The sequence below is a fragment of the Delphinapterus leucas genome, chromosome 6, assembly GCF_059928025.1.
Source record: "Delphinapterus leucas isolate spDelLeu-1000000601 "Yukka" chromosome 6, BTC_Dleu_Yukka2, whole genome shotgun sequence".
Taxonomy (NCBI): Eukaryota; Metazoa; Chordata; class Mammalia; order Artiodactyla; family Monodontidae; genus Delphinapterus; species Delphinapterus leucas.
This window is the reverse complement of record NC_143134.1, coordinates 50,031,196-50,048,261: the sequence shown is the minus strand read 5'-3', so window position 1 is coordinate 50,048,261 and position 17,066 is coordinate 50,031,196. Positions and strand designations below refer to the sequence as shown.

The following is a 17,066-nucleotide window of genomic DNA, read 5'->3' as shown; positions in this document are numbered from 1 at the left end:
ATAATCATAAAAACTAAAAGTTCATTCTTTGAAAAGATCAACCAAATAGATAAAACTTTAGCTAGATTGACCAAGAAAAGAGAAGGCTCGAATTATTAAAATAAATGAGGGCTTTCCTGGTGGCGCAGTGGTTAAGAATCCACCTGCCAATGCAGGAGACATGGGTTCAAGCCCTGTTCTGGGAAGATCACACATGCTGCAGAGCAACTAAGCCCATGTGCCACAGCTACTGAAGCCCGCATGCCCTAGAGCTTGTGCTCTACAACAAGAGATGTCACCGCAATGAGAAGGCTGTGCACCACAATGAAGAGTAGCCTCTGCTCACTGCAACTAGAGAAAGCCCACACACAGCAACGAAGACCCAATGCAGCCATAAATAAATAAATAAATAAATAAATAATAAAATCTACAATGAAAGAAGACATCATTATAGAACTTGCAGAAATAAAAAGAATTATAAAGGAATACTATGAACAACTATATGCCAATAAATTAGAAAATTTAGATGAAACAGAAGGGACACGTACAAAAAACCCACAGTTACTATTGTACTTAATGAAGAAAGACTGAAAGTTTTTCTCCTAGGATGAGGAAAGAGATAAGCATGGCCCCTCTTATCACTTCTATTCAATATCATACTGGAGTTTATGCCTAGAGAAATTAGCCAAGAAAATGAAATAAAAGTACCCACATTGGAAAGGAAAAAATAAAACTCTATTTATAGAAGATATAATCTTTTATAAAGAAACTTCCAAGGAGCTCAATAAAAATGATTAGAACTAATAAACAAGTACAGCAAAGTTGCAAGATACAAGATCAGAAATCAATTGTATTTTTACACACCTGTAATGAATAATTTGAAAATAAAATTACAAAAACGATTCCATTTACAACAGCATTAAAAAGATTAAAACACCTAGGAATAAGTTTAACAAAAGCAGTTCAAGACTTGTACTCTGAAAAACTACAAAAACTGTTGAAAGGATCTAAAGATCTAAATAAATGTAAAGACATCCCATGTTCATGGCTCACAAGACTTAATATTGTTAAATGGTAATACTCCACAAATTGATCTACTGATTCAGAACAATCTCTATCAAAATCCTAACTTGATATTTTTGCAGAAAATACAAGCTGATCCTAAAAGTTATATGGATATGCCAGGGACCAAAACGTTCTTGAAAAAGAACAACAAATTTTAAGAACTAACACTTCTAATTTCAATACTTACTACAAAGCTACAGTAATTAAGACTGTGTAGTACTGGCATGAGGACAGAAAGAGAGATCAAAGCAAGAGAACCAGAGCTCAGAATTTATGGTCAGTTACTCTTATATTGACAACTGATTTCTGACAAAAATGACACAAAAATTAAATAAGGAAAAATAGTCTTTTTAACAAATGGTGGTATAACTGGATATCCACATTCAAAAGAATGAAGTTGGACCCACTACCTCACACATTATGCAAAACTCAACTCAAAACAGATCATACACCTAAGTGTAAAAACTAAAACTTTCAATCTCTTAGGAAAAAAAAAGAAATAACTCTTTGTGACCTAGTTTTCTTACATATGATACCAAAAGCACAAGCAACAGAAGAAAAATAAATTGGAATACATCACGGTGAAAAACTTTGTGCTGCAACTGATACCATCAAGAAAGTGAGAAGACAACCCACAGAAAAGAAAAAATATTTGCCAATATTTTATCTAAGAGACTTGCATCCAGAATACATAAACAACTCTTATAACTCAACAGTAAGAAGACAAATAATGCAAAATATGGGCAAAGGATTTGAATAGACATTTCTGCAAGAAGATATACAAATGGCCATCAGGTACATGAAAGTATGTTCAACATCGTTAGTTGGTAGGAAAATGCAATTCAAAACTACAAATGAGCTACCACTTCATACACACTAGGATAGCTAGAAAGAAGACAGATAATAACAAGTGTTGGCAAGGGTGTGGAGAAACCAGAACCCCTGTATGTTGTTGGTGGGAATGCAGTGATATAGTCACTTTGGAAAACAGTTTGTTAGTTCCACAAAAAGCTAAATGTAGAACTAGCATATAACCCAGCAATTTTACTCCTAGAAATATGCTTAAGGGTAATGTAACTATTTGTCCACACAAAAACTTGTACACAAATACAAATAACATTCTGTACAAATGTTTGTTATTCATAATAGCCCCAAAGGGAAATAATCCAAATGTCCATCAACTAATGAATGGAGAAATAAAATGTGTATATCGATAAAACAGAATATTACTCAGCAATGACACATGCTATAACGTGGATGGCCCTTGACAACATTATGCTAGGGGAAAACATTACGCCAGTCACAAAAGAACCACATATTATATGATTCCATTTTCATGAAATGTCTAGAATAGGCAAATAAATAGAAATAGAGAGTAAATTAGTAGTTTCCTAGGGCTGGGAGATATGGAGGAGTGGGGGAATGGCAGATGAAGGGTAAACGGTGTCTTTTGGGGGCGATGGAAATGTATTTAAATTAATTGTGGCAGTGATCGCACAACCCTGTGAATATACTAAAGTTACTGAACTATATGTTAAATGGATGAATTGTAGGGTATGTGAATCATATCTCAATAAAGCTGTTAATAAAAAGAATTCTTAAATTGATCCTTCCTCACTCCTAATGCATGAATCTCCTGTTGTGAGGACAATTTAGCTTATATCCCAAACACTTTTAGCAACTGGCAGCTCACTGTTTTGTGAATCTGTTTTATTGACAGCATATCAATTACAAAGGTCTTTTTCATGTTGATCTGAAATCTGCCTCTTGTTTCATCCACCCATTGTCTTTTAAAATAACCTCCAGAGCCATCTGAATTCACCTCAGTCAGAGGAAGGGCAGCACAAAGCCCAAATCTAGTGCTCAGACATGTATTTGTCTAACAGTGTTTTAAGTAGAGATTTTAAGATAAAAATTATTGGAAGATTAGAAATCTGTACATTTTGAACTTGAATTTCCAAACTGCAACAATCAGATGGAGCCGAGAGGTATCTGCCCACCTTTAGATGGAACTTATTCTATCTAGTAAGCCACCATCCTCACCACTCCACATTGGATTTTGGAAATATGCATGCGGTGAGAGCTACAGCTATTGCCACTGATTTGAAAGGTTTCAATTTGGGAAAAAGGTTTTGAGTAGGAACTGCAAATACAGGTGCTGCCAAGAAACCAGGCATGGCTTATAAATGAGTGTAGCAGGTGTGCCTAATAGGGAGTGGTGGGGACTCTGGCTCACTAGACAGTACATAAAGGGGGAGACACAACTCAGATTAATAAACTACTTGCTTTGATATGAAATCTCAGGACTAAGACAGTTTTACCACTGAAAGTAACCAGGGGCTTCCCTGATGGCACAGTGGTTAAGAATCTGCCTGCCAATGCAGGGGACATGGGTTCAATCCCTGGGCTGGGAAGATCCCACATGCTGCAGAGCAACTAAGCCCGTGCACCACAACTACTGAGCCTGTGCTCTAGAGTCCACGAGCCACAACTACTGAGCCCATGTGCCACAACTACTGAAGCCTGTGCACCTAGATTCCATGCTCCACAACAAGAGAAGCCACCACAATGAGAAGCCCGCGCACTGCAACGAAGAGTAGCCACCACTCGCTGCAACTAGAGAAACCCTGCGCATAGCAACAAAGACCCAATGCAACCAAAAATAAATAAATTTTTAAAAAAACCTGAGGAATCTCCAACATAAAGAGTTTGATTTAATTATTAAAAAAAAAAAAAGTAACCAGAGTACTTTTTACAAATTACCAAGACCAGAAAAGTCATTCAAGAGGGAGAAAAAAACTAGGTCCACAGCCTGGCTTCAAAAAAGTAGTGGAGAGAAACTGAATAAAATTGTTTGCTAGTTGTGCCTCATGAGTTCTTTAGTCAAAGTAATAGTTACTAAGAGTGTGTGTGTGTGTGTGTGTGTGTGTGCTTTCAGATAAATTACATTATTTAGTATTGACCTTGTTAAAAGCCTCATCCTGTTTTATAAACTCCCAAATACTTCTCAAAAAAGAGGTTGACATAGCGTTGTCTTACTTCATCAGGTACTTTGGACGAGGATTCTGATTCTCCTATGGCCCTTTTCTGATGAGCCACTTTATGTTTCAACATCTTGTTAAATATAAAATTGATTAGAGAAAAGAAGAATACATGTGTGTTCTGTTTAACATTCCTACTATGTGTATGAAAGTGTAACTATCTTAGCTAAGTTTTATATCCAAAATTAAATTTAAAAATAATTTCAAGTTTTAAATTCATCAGAAGTAGAATAAATGCAAGGCATAAATTATCTACACTCACAAAAGGGAGAAGTGGGACAGCTGCCTGTATGTCCACCATTATTAGGGCTGACCTGATTACTCATCTAATCCCTTTGCTGTTTCCATATCCAGATTCTTAGAACCATGGTTTGGTCCTCTGATCAGCGTATAAGAAGGTGTGTAGTTTACTATTCTTTTTTTTATAAATTTATTTATTTATTTATTTTTGGCTGCATTGGGTCTTCGTTGCTGCGCGAGGGATTTCTCTAGTTGTGGCGAGCGGGGGCTACTCTTTGTTGTGGTGCGCAGGCTTCTGATTGCGGCGGCTTCTCTCGTTGTGAAGCACGGGCTCTAGGCACGCGGACTCAGTAGTTGTGGCGCACGGGCCTAGTTGCTCCGCAGCATGTGGGATCTTCCCGGACTAGGGCTCGAACCCGTGTCCCCTGCATTGGCAGGCAGATTCTTAACCACTGCACCACCAGGGAAGTCCCAGTTTACTATTCTTAAAACAAATGTATGTCCCAATGCCTTTCAGTTACCTTTTCATTAAGAAAAATGTTTGGACTTAAATTTATGACAATCTTTGCATGTTCAATATTAAAACGATCCCAGCTAGAAACAAGGTGAGCATTCCTTTTGACGGACTTAAAAAGACTAAGAATTCTAGGATGAATTAATCTACCTCACTTTTAGGAGGGACAAAGCCTTAAAACTGACCGGTAGTTTTCTGCTAAAGAATATTTGGTAAAAAGAAAATAAACAATCATTGCCACAAGTAGGGGAAAATTGACTAAAGAGGAAAGGTTGTACTATCATATTACTAGTGGGCATTATTTTCTAAAGGTCTGTCTCTCTGTCTCCTTGTCTCTCTCACATACGTACACATATACACCCCTCACTGGATGTGGCTTGAAAGGCATATTCCAATGTAAAACTTTTCTCTGAAAAACTCTGAGGCAGCTTAAATTAATCATAGCTACAGATATTTTAGGTCTGAAAAAATGCCTAATGTTTCCAAGGATAGGAAAACCAAATTAACCAAAAGTGACACACAGGCACACATCCCATGGTAATATGAAAATAACTATATCTAAGGGTAACCAAAAAAGGTTGAAATTTCTCTTCAATAGGTTTGGCATTTATCTGAATTAGGGGTCTTCGGAGAGAAGAATATACCCACTTTCCAAGGGGCTCTATATATGGGTAGGATACGATGGTAATTAGAAATAAAATTCTTATGTTCAGACTTAGTTTATAGTACCTTTACAGGAAAAGAAGCAATACTTTTCACAGGAATGTGTGATCTGTTTGGCTTTGCAGTTGGATTTTCCTTTGAAAGAACTACATCCACATGAAGGCTGTCTGATGTACATGAATTTTCTAAGAAGTTTAAAATGAACGAGAGAAAAAGGAAAAGGTAAATTTTAATGTCATTAGTCTCAGATGATGAGTTTATTTCAATCATCAACTCAAAATTTCACAATGCTTCATTTATAGGCTTGATCTATATCTATATATATATACATATATATTTTTTTCTTGAAGAAAACAAAATGCAAACACAAAAGGGTCCCAATAACCAACTTCAGTATAACCTAGAACAAATTTAAATAATTTATAAAGCAACTTGCTCCATGTAAGAATGCATGCAAAATACTACCATTTATTGCCTAGCATACAGAGATAAACAATATAAATGATTTAGATATCATGCTAATCGTATTATTTCATGTAAAGCTCTAGGTGATTGACTTAACTATAATTGGGAATATATGGACTTCATAAGAAACATTTTAAAAATAAGGTAAAACCCCATTTATTAAATAAGTGAGTTAAAAAAAAGAAGATTTTCTCATACCTCCTGAGGCTTTTCTTTGGGTCTGAGAGGCTGGACATGCAAATGTATTTTTTTTCTGTTCTGAAGTGGCAGCAACAAAAGCCTGCCCACCCTTAATGGCAGCCATTATCTGCACTGCCCGTTGCTGGGCCTGAAGGATTCCAGTGTGACTAATTAATGGTGGGACTGGTCCCCTGGATGGGCTAGTGATCTCTTTACTGGTTGGAACCTATAGAGCATCAACATAAAACAAAAAAATCCTGATTTTAAAAATGGATAAGATGGATAATTTTACTTTCCTTTTGCACAAAACCTCTTTGGAATTGACTACATTCACAATACTACATGTAGTCCGATACACACATAATTGGAATATTCCCAGAAATAAAAAAACTGAACAATTTAAGCATATAATTTAAGACATTTTTTCTTGAAATAACAGAGAAAATTAAATCTTATAAGAAAATGCTTGTATGCAGGTAGAAGTGATAATAAGACATATCCTAATGAAGTTATTGAAATTCAAAGTTAAGAAAAGAATCCATTAGGTAACCTGGCAGACGTATCAGGTGACCCATACAGGGAGAAATAGCAGGCTAGCATCAGACTTCTCCACAGCAACGTTCATTATGAGAAAAGAAGGGAACATATGAAAAAATGTTCAGCTTCACTAGTAATCAAAGAAATGTAATATAAACTAAGGAAATAAAATTTCACTCAGATTTACAGGTTTAAAAAATGATAATACCCATTTTTTGTAAGGTTTGTGGGAAGGGAACCCTGGAACACTGTGTAGGGCTGTAAATTGTCACAACCCTTCTAGAAGGCAATATGGTAACATTTTTGTTTTGTTTTTTTTCGCTACGCGGGCCTCTCACTGTTGTGGCCTCTCCCGTTGCAGAGCACAGGCTCCGGACGCGCAGGCTCAGCGGCCATGGTTCACGGGCCCAGCCGCTCCGCGGCTTGTGGGATCTTCCCGAACCGGGGCAGGAACCCGTGTCCCCTGCATCGGCAGGCGGACTCTCAACCACTGCGCCACCAGGGAAGCCCGGTAACGATTTTTAAAATCATAAAAATCTTTATCTTCTTTTGCCCAGTTACTTCTATTTGTGAGAATGTATCTTTAAAAAATTGCTGATGAAACCGACAATCATTTAGATATAAGAATTTGGGGGGAAGTTATATAGCACAGTAATGTGAAAACTAACCACCACATCACTTGCAATTAAAGAGAAACAAGGTTAGCCTCCTAAAAACCTTTTTCATAAGAGAGAAGGGGAGAGAAACTAGTTTATTAAGTATCTATAGTATCTGACCCCGGGATGCGCAGGTATTCACTATCTCCATTTCACAGATATGGAAAATGAAATAGAGAAACTAAATAATTTGCTCAAGCATGTTCAACTATTCTGTAAAGAACTGGAATTCAGGGTCTTATTTGCGACTTGGAAGCATAAAGTCTTTTTAAGCCATGCAGAAGATTCTGCTGTCAGTATGTACCAAGTAAAAATAATACAGAGACTAGAGCAGAGAAATGAAGTTTGTGTTAAATAGCACTTTTTAACACAAAAGTGTTAAAGGAATAATACTCGCTGCAGTGTTTGTACAGTTTCTTTACATGTCATAAAAGAACTTCAGCATTTATAATATAAATTTACAAGAGTTTCAAATTGCTTTGAAAAACTACCGTCAATTCCCCTTACTCACGCTAGTTAAGTTCTATAGAGTCCCGCAAACAATGAATTAGCAAATACTGAACCATTACAGGTGAGTATCTGGTCACAGCAGTTTCAACCAATGTTTCATAACCTTGTTACATGCGTGTTTCTGTTTAAAGATACTTCATTTAGTATATAATACTGATTCATCAACACTGAATTTGTGGTCAACAGAACTAATAGCTCGTGCCTGAACAAAGTTGTTTAACACACATTTTCTCTGTAAGGCACAGCACAGCCTTCTTGCACCAAGGAACACTAGACAGCACTATACTTGGGGACCATTTTAAATAACAAAATCACCAACAAAACACACAAAAATGCAGAAAACATGGCACCAGACAGACTCAGGTAAGGACCTTGGTTAACAGTATGACAGCTGAACAAGAAGTCAGTGTTGCCTTGTTCAAACTTAGTTGGGAACGTGCATGTTAGGCGATTCAATTCAATTTTTTTGGCCACTGCGCCTGTGCACAGAGGACCACAAAAGCATGAGTCTTGATTTTAAAGTTACAAATTAATTTTACTGAAGAGGCAAATTTGCAAATACAGAATCTGAAAATAATAAGGTTTGACCATATTAATTTATAGTTAAAAGGTTATACAAAAACAACATACCTTCTTTTAATGAAAACGTTAGATAATGGGGGAGAAAAATGAAGGTTTCAGAAAATGCTTACAAGTAGGCAAGAAATTTATTGACTGCCCACTTGTGCCCCCTAGTGGATAATAGGATAACAAGTACTGGAATATACTTAAAGCTTGAAATGACAAGGTAGGTACTTCATAAACTGCTGAGAGAGACCAGGAGGGTGGGAAGTGGGAGAGAAAGAGAAACAAAGTGACTCACATCAAACTTGGCAGTGTGTGCAATCCTCCTTTCGGTCCAGAAATGTTTTGGTAATACTGCATATCTAATTCCATTTGCTTTCCTGAAGGCTAACGGGAAAAAGATAAGACTTATCCAATTTCAGGGTAGTAAAAGCAAAGTTATGTTTCCTGAAGAGCCACAGGAATCCAAGCTACAAAATACTAGGCAAATGATTAAAAAATAATTCAGAAAAAAATAATTTAATTTGGATAATCTGACATGCATAGATTCCTATAAAAGATACCTCTAATTTGGGAAATCAACTATAAGTTACTGGACATAATACCAGGGTCTCTGGAAAATGTCAAGTCTGCAAGACATGATGGCTGGCCAATTACCAAGGTTTTGCCTTATTTTAATACATTATTAATCATAAGAAATATATATAATAGATGTTATATATATTCTATAGAGTTTAGAATATAGAGAATATATATTTAAGGGAAACTCCTTTAGATTTAGGAAAAGAATTTTTAAAAAAGTGACCAACCTGCTTAGCAGTCTCTGCCTTATGAGCTTTGCTTCGTGTGAACTCATTGAGAATTCGAAGACATTCCTTCACAGTGTCATCAACATCAGAGGGAGTGTCATCTTCAGTACATTCCTTATCAAAATCAAATTCAACTAATCTGCTGTCTTCAAAAGTAGTGAAGTCTTGACTGTCGTCTTGTACTCTCAGAACTTTGTCTTTCACATGATTGTCTGAATAAGAGAACTGGAGTTCGCTTGGTGAGTATCGCCATTCAGTTTCTTCTTTTTGAGTATCATCAATTGTTTTTACCTGTCTTCTGCTCTTTGGATAACTTTCATTATGACTTTCCTCCTGTAGTTCTTTGTCACTGAGAGGTGCACAAGTCATACTTTCTCCTGAAATACAGACATGCTTTTCCTCACCATTGAAGCTTTCCATCTTAGAAATGGGGTTTTTGACACCACACAAGCTTATGTTAGTTTCAGTATCTAGTGAGGTTTTCATGTGTGATTTTGGTGGCTCGAACTTGTTACTGTCATCATCTCTGTGGTTAGCTGGGTTTCAGCTGTCTTTTCCTCTTCTATACCACTGATCTGAAGACTTCTCTCCTCCAGGGGCGATACTTGTATCTTTTCATCCATATTCTGATATTTAAAGCCTCTAAATGGTTTAGATTTCTTAGAAGTAGGAATGATTGGAGGTACATCCATTACAAGGTCATCTTCATCAGAATCTTGAAGATTTATTTTAATTCGTATTGGTGAAACATAAGGTCTTTGGCCCTCCAGGGACTTGTGGCAATTTCCACCCACAGATTTTTTCCAGAAGTGCTGCCTGTCAGTCTCATCCTGCTTTGCTTTAGATGCCCCAAGCAGCCCTGCAGAATAATTGAGCAAGGGATCATATTCAAGGTCAGTTGCTGGACATCTGTGGTCCATCACGTACTTTCTAGGCTGACTCTCTTTGCTCCTTGACGGTTCATTCCACTGTTCTTTTGGGAGCAGGCTATTTTCAGGAAAACCTTGTCTCACATTTGTGTCACTCAAGGAGGCCACAGGGCTTTGCGATAGCTCTTCAAGCGCTAAAGTAAACCTGGAGAGCCTCTTCCGCTTTTCTGCAACCTCAGCCTTGACTGACTCGATTTCTTTGTTGATTCTTTCCAATTCTTCCATAGTTGTGCCTAGTGTTGTTAATGGAAGATGAGTTTATCTTTAAACATCACTTAAGATGAAATGTGGACTCCACAATATCCTGGACAATGAGTTTCCTATCACAAGGACATTAACTTTTCCAAACCCAGCCTTAAATGCAGGGAATTGTTGACTAACAGGTCAGTTCCTGGAATGAGAATGTCAACGGCTATCACTGATTAAGTCTTTCAAATGTCTAGCTCATTCCCATGACATTAAAGTACATTCGTGTCTTATTACTAGAGTAACTATACATCTGTGAGATAGGCCACGTGTATACATATTAAACTGTGTCAAACATGACACGGTTTGGATATACACTATTCACCTTATTATTTACCAAGCAGTGACAGTTTGGTAATAGTTCAAATAGTCGAATGCCTCTTACACAGAACTGTACATAGTCTCACACACCAATATATCTCCTCTGTCACAAGAAAGTTTTTTAAAAACATTAGTTTTCTTAATTTAGTGGTTCTTAACATTCTCACTAAGGTCCCTGATATTCTACAGAATGCCTCAAACACCAAATTAAGCAAAACACACCCTTCCACAACCAACCAACCATTAAAAAAACCTTAAACAAAATAAAAAAAAAAAAACTCCAGACCAGTTGGATCCACACTCCTGAGGAAACCCAGGATAGTGACAAGAGATCAGGCTGCTAGTCCTGGCTCTTCACAATACCTGGCAGCTCCTTTCCTGACTTTTTACTAAGGAAATCCCCACCTCTTCCCTCTTTCCAAGATATACTTTCCTATGGAAATTATGGGATAATTTACACACTTCTTTCTTCTCCCAAACAAGAAATTTCAGATATGAGATGTCCAAATTACACTCGTTAAAACTCTGAATTTATTTTAGATAACCTACATGTTTTGATAACACACATGTGCTTCCTCTTTACACAATGAGCTTTCTCCTGGCTCACTAGCTTTTCAATTTACCATTTGTTTTCTATTAAGAAATCAACTCTATTGAAATCCAAAACAACGTGTGTAACAAAGGTGTAGGGCATTTTGATGGAGTAGGAAAAAGGCGAAGAGCAGGCACAAGAATGAGAACGATTCTATGTTCCAAACATAAACAAATGGCTCTAATTGCTTTTTAAATAAACTTGGAAAGGGGAGTAAACTCTGGGTAACCAGCTAGAAATGCATTTTGGCATAAGCTGGGTTTTATCTGGTTGCCATGATTCAGGAAAGGCTATTTAAGCAGTGCGTTGGGATGCTATTGAAAAAACAAACAAAAAGCTGTACTTTCCCTCCATGTCAGAAGTTTAAAATTTTTTTGCTCATCAGAAGCTAGATTTGGAGGGCAAATTTTGAAGTCTGAGGCACACTTACAACCTTCGCTCAGGCTACAGGTGATTGGAAACGGCTCCTTCTGACTTGTAAATCCTCTTCGCCACAACCGGGGTCCCACCCCACCCATCACCTTTCCCCAGAGCACAGGAAGCTCCTTAGAGTAATTCCATACTGGGGATGGGTGACAGGAAGCGAGGATAAAACCACACAGGACCACGCACGTGCTTCTCACTGTGCATGCCTTTCTAGGATCCCGCGTTCCCACGAGCTGGCATCACCGGTCCGCACACGCCGGTCCACAGCACGCTCCTCGCTCTGCCTCCCTGGCCACGTGACTTGGGCCCCGCCCCGCTCCCCCCCTCCGGAGCCTTGGGGGCGGGGTGGCCACCCACGTAGAGCCGGCCTGGAAGCTGAGCTATCTGTTACTGGAGCGGAGATTCTCTGCGGATGATCAGCCTAAGCCAACCATCTTCCCGAATGTCCCTGGGACGCCCCTGCTCCACGGTTTCAGGAACTGTGTGACCACCCAAAAGGCTCTCGAAGAACGTCCTCAAACAGGATCTTGCATAGCACCCTCACTGCTCGGTATATGTCGAACACACTTGACGTGGGAGGGGCGAAGTAAGAGGGACTAAGGACTAGCCCTTAAGGCTCCTGAACCTGGCTGTGCGATGCTGGGAAGATTTACTCTTGGGAACTCTTAACAACTTGGTTCCTCGTTCGAAGGCAAGTGCTTGTTTTCCTCTTGCCCATAATAGCCACTCTATAGGAATTGCCCTTAAGTAGGTAGGTGGGAGTAAACAGCCCTTTTTGAGGGCTGGGGAAGAGACAGATTATGGGCATCAGAGAAAGGAAATGCAAGGGTGTTTCGGAATGGGGGGAAACGAGTTAAAAAGGAACTGGTTTTATTTTGTCCTTTAAGAGGAAACAAACACATCAGAGGTCCAGACAACCTGTTTAGGAAATCCAGGTTTAGTCATGGGATGGAGGGTCAGCAGGGGGACAAATGAAAAGACACTCCTCCTCCCAGCACACATACACACCAGCCTGGGCTGTATGACCCTCTCCTCACTTCTAGGCTAGGGGAGGGGGTAGAAGAAAGCGAACTTCCGTAAGGACTACCTGACATTCTTCATGCCCCGCCCCCAACGCCATGACTGCCCTTTACAATGCTACCTACAACGGTATCTGCAAGTTATGCCAACTGAGGATGAGAAACCAATTTAAAAAAAATATATAGTTAACATCCCTTTTGGCCCTTTTAGGCATAGTAAAGCCATATTGAGTAACTTTCTCAAGGTACAGTACATTAGTACTGGAGACAAAAGCAACCCTTACATCTCTTTCCAAGCAAGAAAATTCGTGGTCCCTTCCAAGGGTGGGTGGGGTAAAAAGGTGGGAACGGTTGGTGGCCAACCCCTCCCCAAGCCCACCTGACATTCTACCCACAAGCCTTTTCTCACCCATGGATTCAACATGGCTCCGCTGCACTCCGAGCACCTCCAAGCTGCTGCCACGAGCTGCCTCACTCAGTTCCCACCGCATTTCCCGGTGCCTGAACTGGCAGCACAAACGCTGGCACCGACCCCCGGGGCTGTCAAAAGGGCATGGAAAATGGCAAAAGTAACCCACGGAGGGTAGCATGGGCCACTGCTCAAGGCCACCTCCTCTGGCTTCGAAAATTGTGTGCACTGATGGCAAAAGCAGGCAAAGCTTAACACACACCCTGCTGCCTCTTCTCTAGCCAGGGTACCGCCTTATATAGTCCGTTGCTACTCGAAGGCGGAGCTTCGTAGCTTTCCCAGCCAATGGGGAGGTTGGGGCTGGCGTCATGGGAGAAAATAACGAGGGAGGGAATGACCCAGAGAACAGATGGTAGGGCCGCGTCAGGTGAGTGTAGTGTGTGTCTGTCCTCCATGGGGAAGAAGGTTCATAAAGACCTGACCTACAGGTAGAGAAAACAATTTCCCAAGAGCTGAAAGGACCCTTGGATTAAGGAATCTCCTGCCTTGTGGATGCCTACCTTGTTCCTAAACAACATCCTTTGACTTATAAGTTTGGCTATTAACCTTCATGGATCATGGAGAGAACCTCAGCTGTGAAGCACATCTAAACTTTGCCTCTCTCTAGCAGGTGATCTTAGGCAAGGTATCTGACTTACCCGAGTTCTCCTTTCTTGATCTATAAAATAAACTTGTCTTTCATAGGGTAGTAGAATTCAGTGTGCTGTAATGTACCAAAGTGCCTAGCATAAAGTAGGTGAGAATTTAGGAGGACAAGTTCTTCCCCTTCCCATCATCAACACATACCCACAAAGGACCTGGTACATGTCCCTAAAATCCTTCCAGTTGAAACTGATTCCTAAAAGGGAAACAGTTCCCTATTCCATTGTTCTTCTTTGTAAACTGAAATACTCCCAGGATAGATAGGCTCATAAGTCACTGATGACTTCAATTAGTCTTTGAGATGTTTGCTTTTCTTTCAATAGCACATACTGAGCCTGGGTGCTTTGGGGAAGAGAGAAGGAAGGGTCCTCCAGCTCTAAAAGATTCAGGGTCCATGGATCCCCCTCTAGGAAATTACATGCTGGGATCCCTCCTTCCTTTCTTTTCTTCTGAAAAACAATGTTATCTCAAATGGTTATGGATACTTTAGAAGGTTCTAAATCTTACTGTCCTATGAGAGGACCCTGATGACTTGGAAACAATTGAAGAATGCTAAGAGTCTCTAGTGCTAGTTTTGTCTCTTGATACGGCACACCTGTTTTGCCAGTAAAACATGAACAGGTGTGTTTTTTTTGCTTTGGTGGTGGGGAGGGGCGTAGTTAGTAGTGATTACCCTGAAAGTCCTCAAAATGCCCCCAAGTAAGGTAAAAAGCTAAATATTCTCATTTTAAAAACAACCAGCCTAGAATGAATACTTTCCTTAAGTCACTTTCCAGGATCCGTTTTACTTGATGAAGTTTTCCACACCTTATTTCCTTCTATTTTTTTCCATTAAATAGTTTTTATAGCTGAGAGATTTTTTATTGAATGTGCCCTCCTTTTAAAACACCAGAAAGTTTGAAGGTCTTAGTAGAGTTTCCAAATCATAACATGAGTGTCACTAAGATATTTTTTATGACAAAAAAATTAAAGCTGTCTATTCATCAGTGGGTTCCTCTCTCTGTTCCTCGCTCTGAAGTCTGACTCATCATTCACGCCTGTCTCATCTGAGCCTGTGGAAACCACGTCCGTTGTCCTAGATTTTGACCTTGTGTCTGATTTCCTAATTCTGAAGAAGTGGTGCCCCAAAATGTGCTGCTCTCAGCAGTCTTAGAGAAAGATGTGTCTGATGCGCCTTCTAATGGATGAAAGTAAGAAAGAGTTGCCAGCTCTGGGTTGACAGAGTATTCACCACTCTGACAAGCTTTTTTATATCTGAAAAAAAAAAATACATACATCAAAAATTGTTTTTAATTGTGTACGTTCGCAGCTTGGCTTAGAAAAGCATCTTAAAGTGATATATGAATTCTATCCAATGTATTAGCTATTTATTATAACACTATATAAATGAATGAAAAATGTTAGACCCTACACAGATGCGCTATTTAGAACAGAGGTCATAGCCCTTTTGTTTCAAGGCTATTAAAAGAGAATGCATTTCTAGATTCTCTATATCCTTTCCAATTGACTAGGGTTGTTTCTATCTCTAGATGACTATTTAAAATATTGGGAAAAAGTCCAAGTGGGATATTCCCTGAGAGACAGCCCCATGCTCCTTTCCAAATAGGGGAAATGGAGCCAAAATGAATACCTTATGAACTTGGGAGTCACGTTTGCCTAGCACTCTACTAAAGAGAGCAGGTTGGGTGTTTCTTCTCATGTGTTTTAAAGACTCCAGAGGTCTGTAGACTTACTTCATTGTCTTCATTTTGTACAGCACGGCACTACAGATTGCCAAGAGGATGACAAAAAGGAAGAGAGTCATCAACAAGAGGCCCAGCATTAACTTTAATTTGGCTTCCTGTAGTTCTGCCAGGTTGTCTTCATCTGTAGCATTCACATCAGAGTCTGAGAGGAAAGAAAGAAAATGCAATGGGAAAGAGTGACTCTGTTCAGCACGTTTTCCTGGAGGAATAAGGATTGCAAAGCAACTGAAGAGAAGCCTTCACCACCCGGAGTCTTCACTGAATTCTCCCCACTACCCTCATGCAATGCAAAGGAGAAGGCTATAGGCCACTCCCTACGGCCAAGTACTCTTAACTTTTTTACCTTTCCCCTTCACAGCAATCTTGGGGGAGCTGTCCTTTGCTCCATTTTCCAGGATCACAGAAGTTTATGGATTTGCCCTGGTACATAGCTAATAAGTGGCAAAATTTGGTATCAAACCCAGGTTACCAGATGTTAAAATATGTACCAGACTTCCTCCCTGAATAAAAAAAAAAAAAAAAACAATTCAAGACTCTGAAGAGATTACTATTAAAAATGTGATGAAATTACACACAAGGGATTAGTCCTTCAAGAGAAAAAGATGCAATTCTACTGTTGGGACATACATTGACTTTCTTTTAAGCTAAAAGGATGATGTACTACAATGCTTTCTCCACAAGGCTTAAGAACTGAATTTGCGGGCTTCCCTGGTGGCGCAGTGGTTAAGAATCTGCCTGCCAACACAGGGGACATGGGTTCAAACCCTGGTCCCGGAAGATCCCACATGCCATGGAGCCACTAAGCCCGTGCACCACAACTACTGAGCCTGAGCTCTAGAGTCCGCGAGCCACAACTACTGAGCCCGCATGCCACAGCTACTGAAGCCCACACGCCTAGAGCCCGTGCTCCACGACAGAAGCCACCGCAATGAGAAGTCCGCACACCACGATGAAGAGTAGCCCCCACTCACCGCAACTAGAGAAAGCCCGCATGCAGCAACGAAGACCCAACACAGCCAAAAATAAATAAAATAAATAAATTTATAAAAAAAAAAAGAACTGAATTTGCCATTTTATTACTGTGATCAAATCTAGTGTACTTGATGTTAAAGAAATGGAAATTTAGTTAAATTTCTAAAATACATTATATAATAAAAATCATGTCTGGATCCAGAAACATCAAAAGTCTTTTTACTAAAGTAATGAAAATATACCTTTACTGCCAAATTTTATATCTTCCTGAATATATGTCTGACTTAATAGGCATTTAATGGTGACTTTAAATAACCATGTTGCTATTTCTCTCCTTTCCCCCAACCTCCTACCACCCAAAAGTTCCAATGGTTTTCATGATTTTCTAGGTAATGATATTTTGGTAATAAGCAATGACAAGCTCCCACGTCTAACTCTCTGATATTTAAAAAACTTGTAATTGTCCAAGTGCAATCCTAGGC

At 39.4% G+C, this 17,066-nt stretch overlaps 1 protein-coding gene across 1 annotated transcript in view; it reads right to left on the bottom strand.

Annotated features, from left to right (window-relative positions):
• Nucleotides 1-17,066, bottom strand: part of EQTN (equatorin) — a 67,194-nt gene that overhangs the window by 36,445 nt on the left and 13,683 nt on the right. The window contains 10 exon segments of the mRNA XM_089912627.1: nucleotides 5,569-5,687; nucleotides 6,166-6,373; nucleotides 8,713-8,741; nucleotides 8,744-8,801; nucleotides 9,224-9,753; nucleotides 9,756-10,403; nucleotides 13,166-13,296; nucleotides 14,835-14,973; nucleotides 14,976-15,121; nucleotides 15,601-15,754. Of these exon segments, the coding sequence (XP_089768753.1) occupies nucleotides 5,569-5,687; nucleotides 6,166-6,373; nucleotides 8,713-8,741; nucleotides 8,744-8,801; nucleotides 9,224-9,753; nucleotides 9,756-10,403; nucleotides 13,166-13,296; nucleotides 14,835-14,973; nucleotides 14,976-15,121; nucleotides 15,601-15,754 (2,162 nt within the window).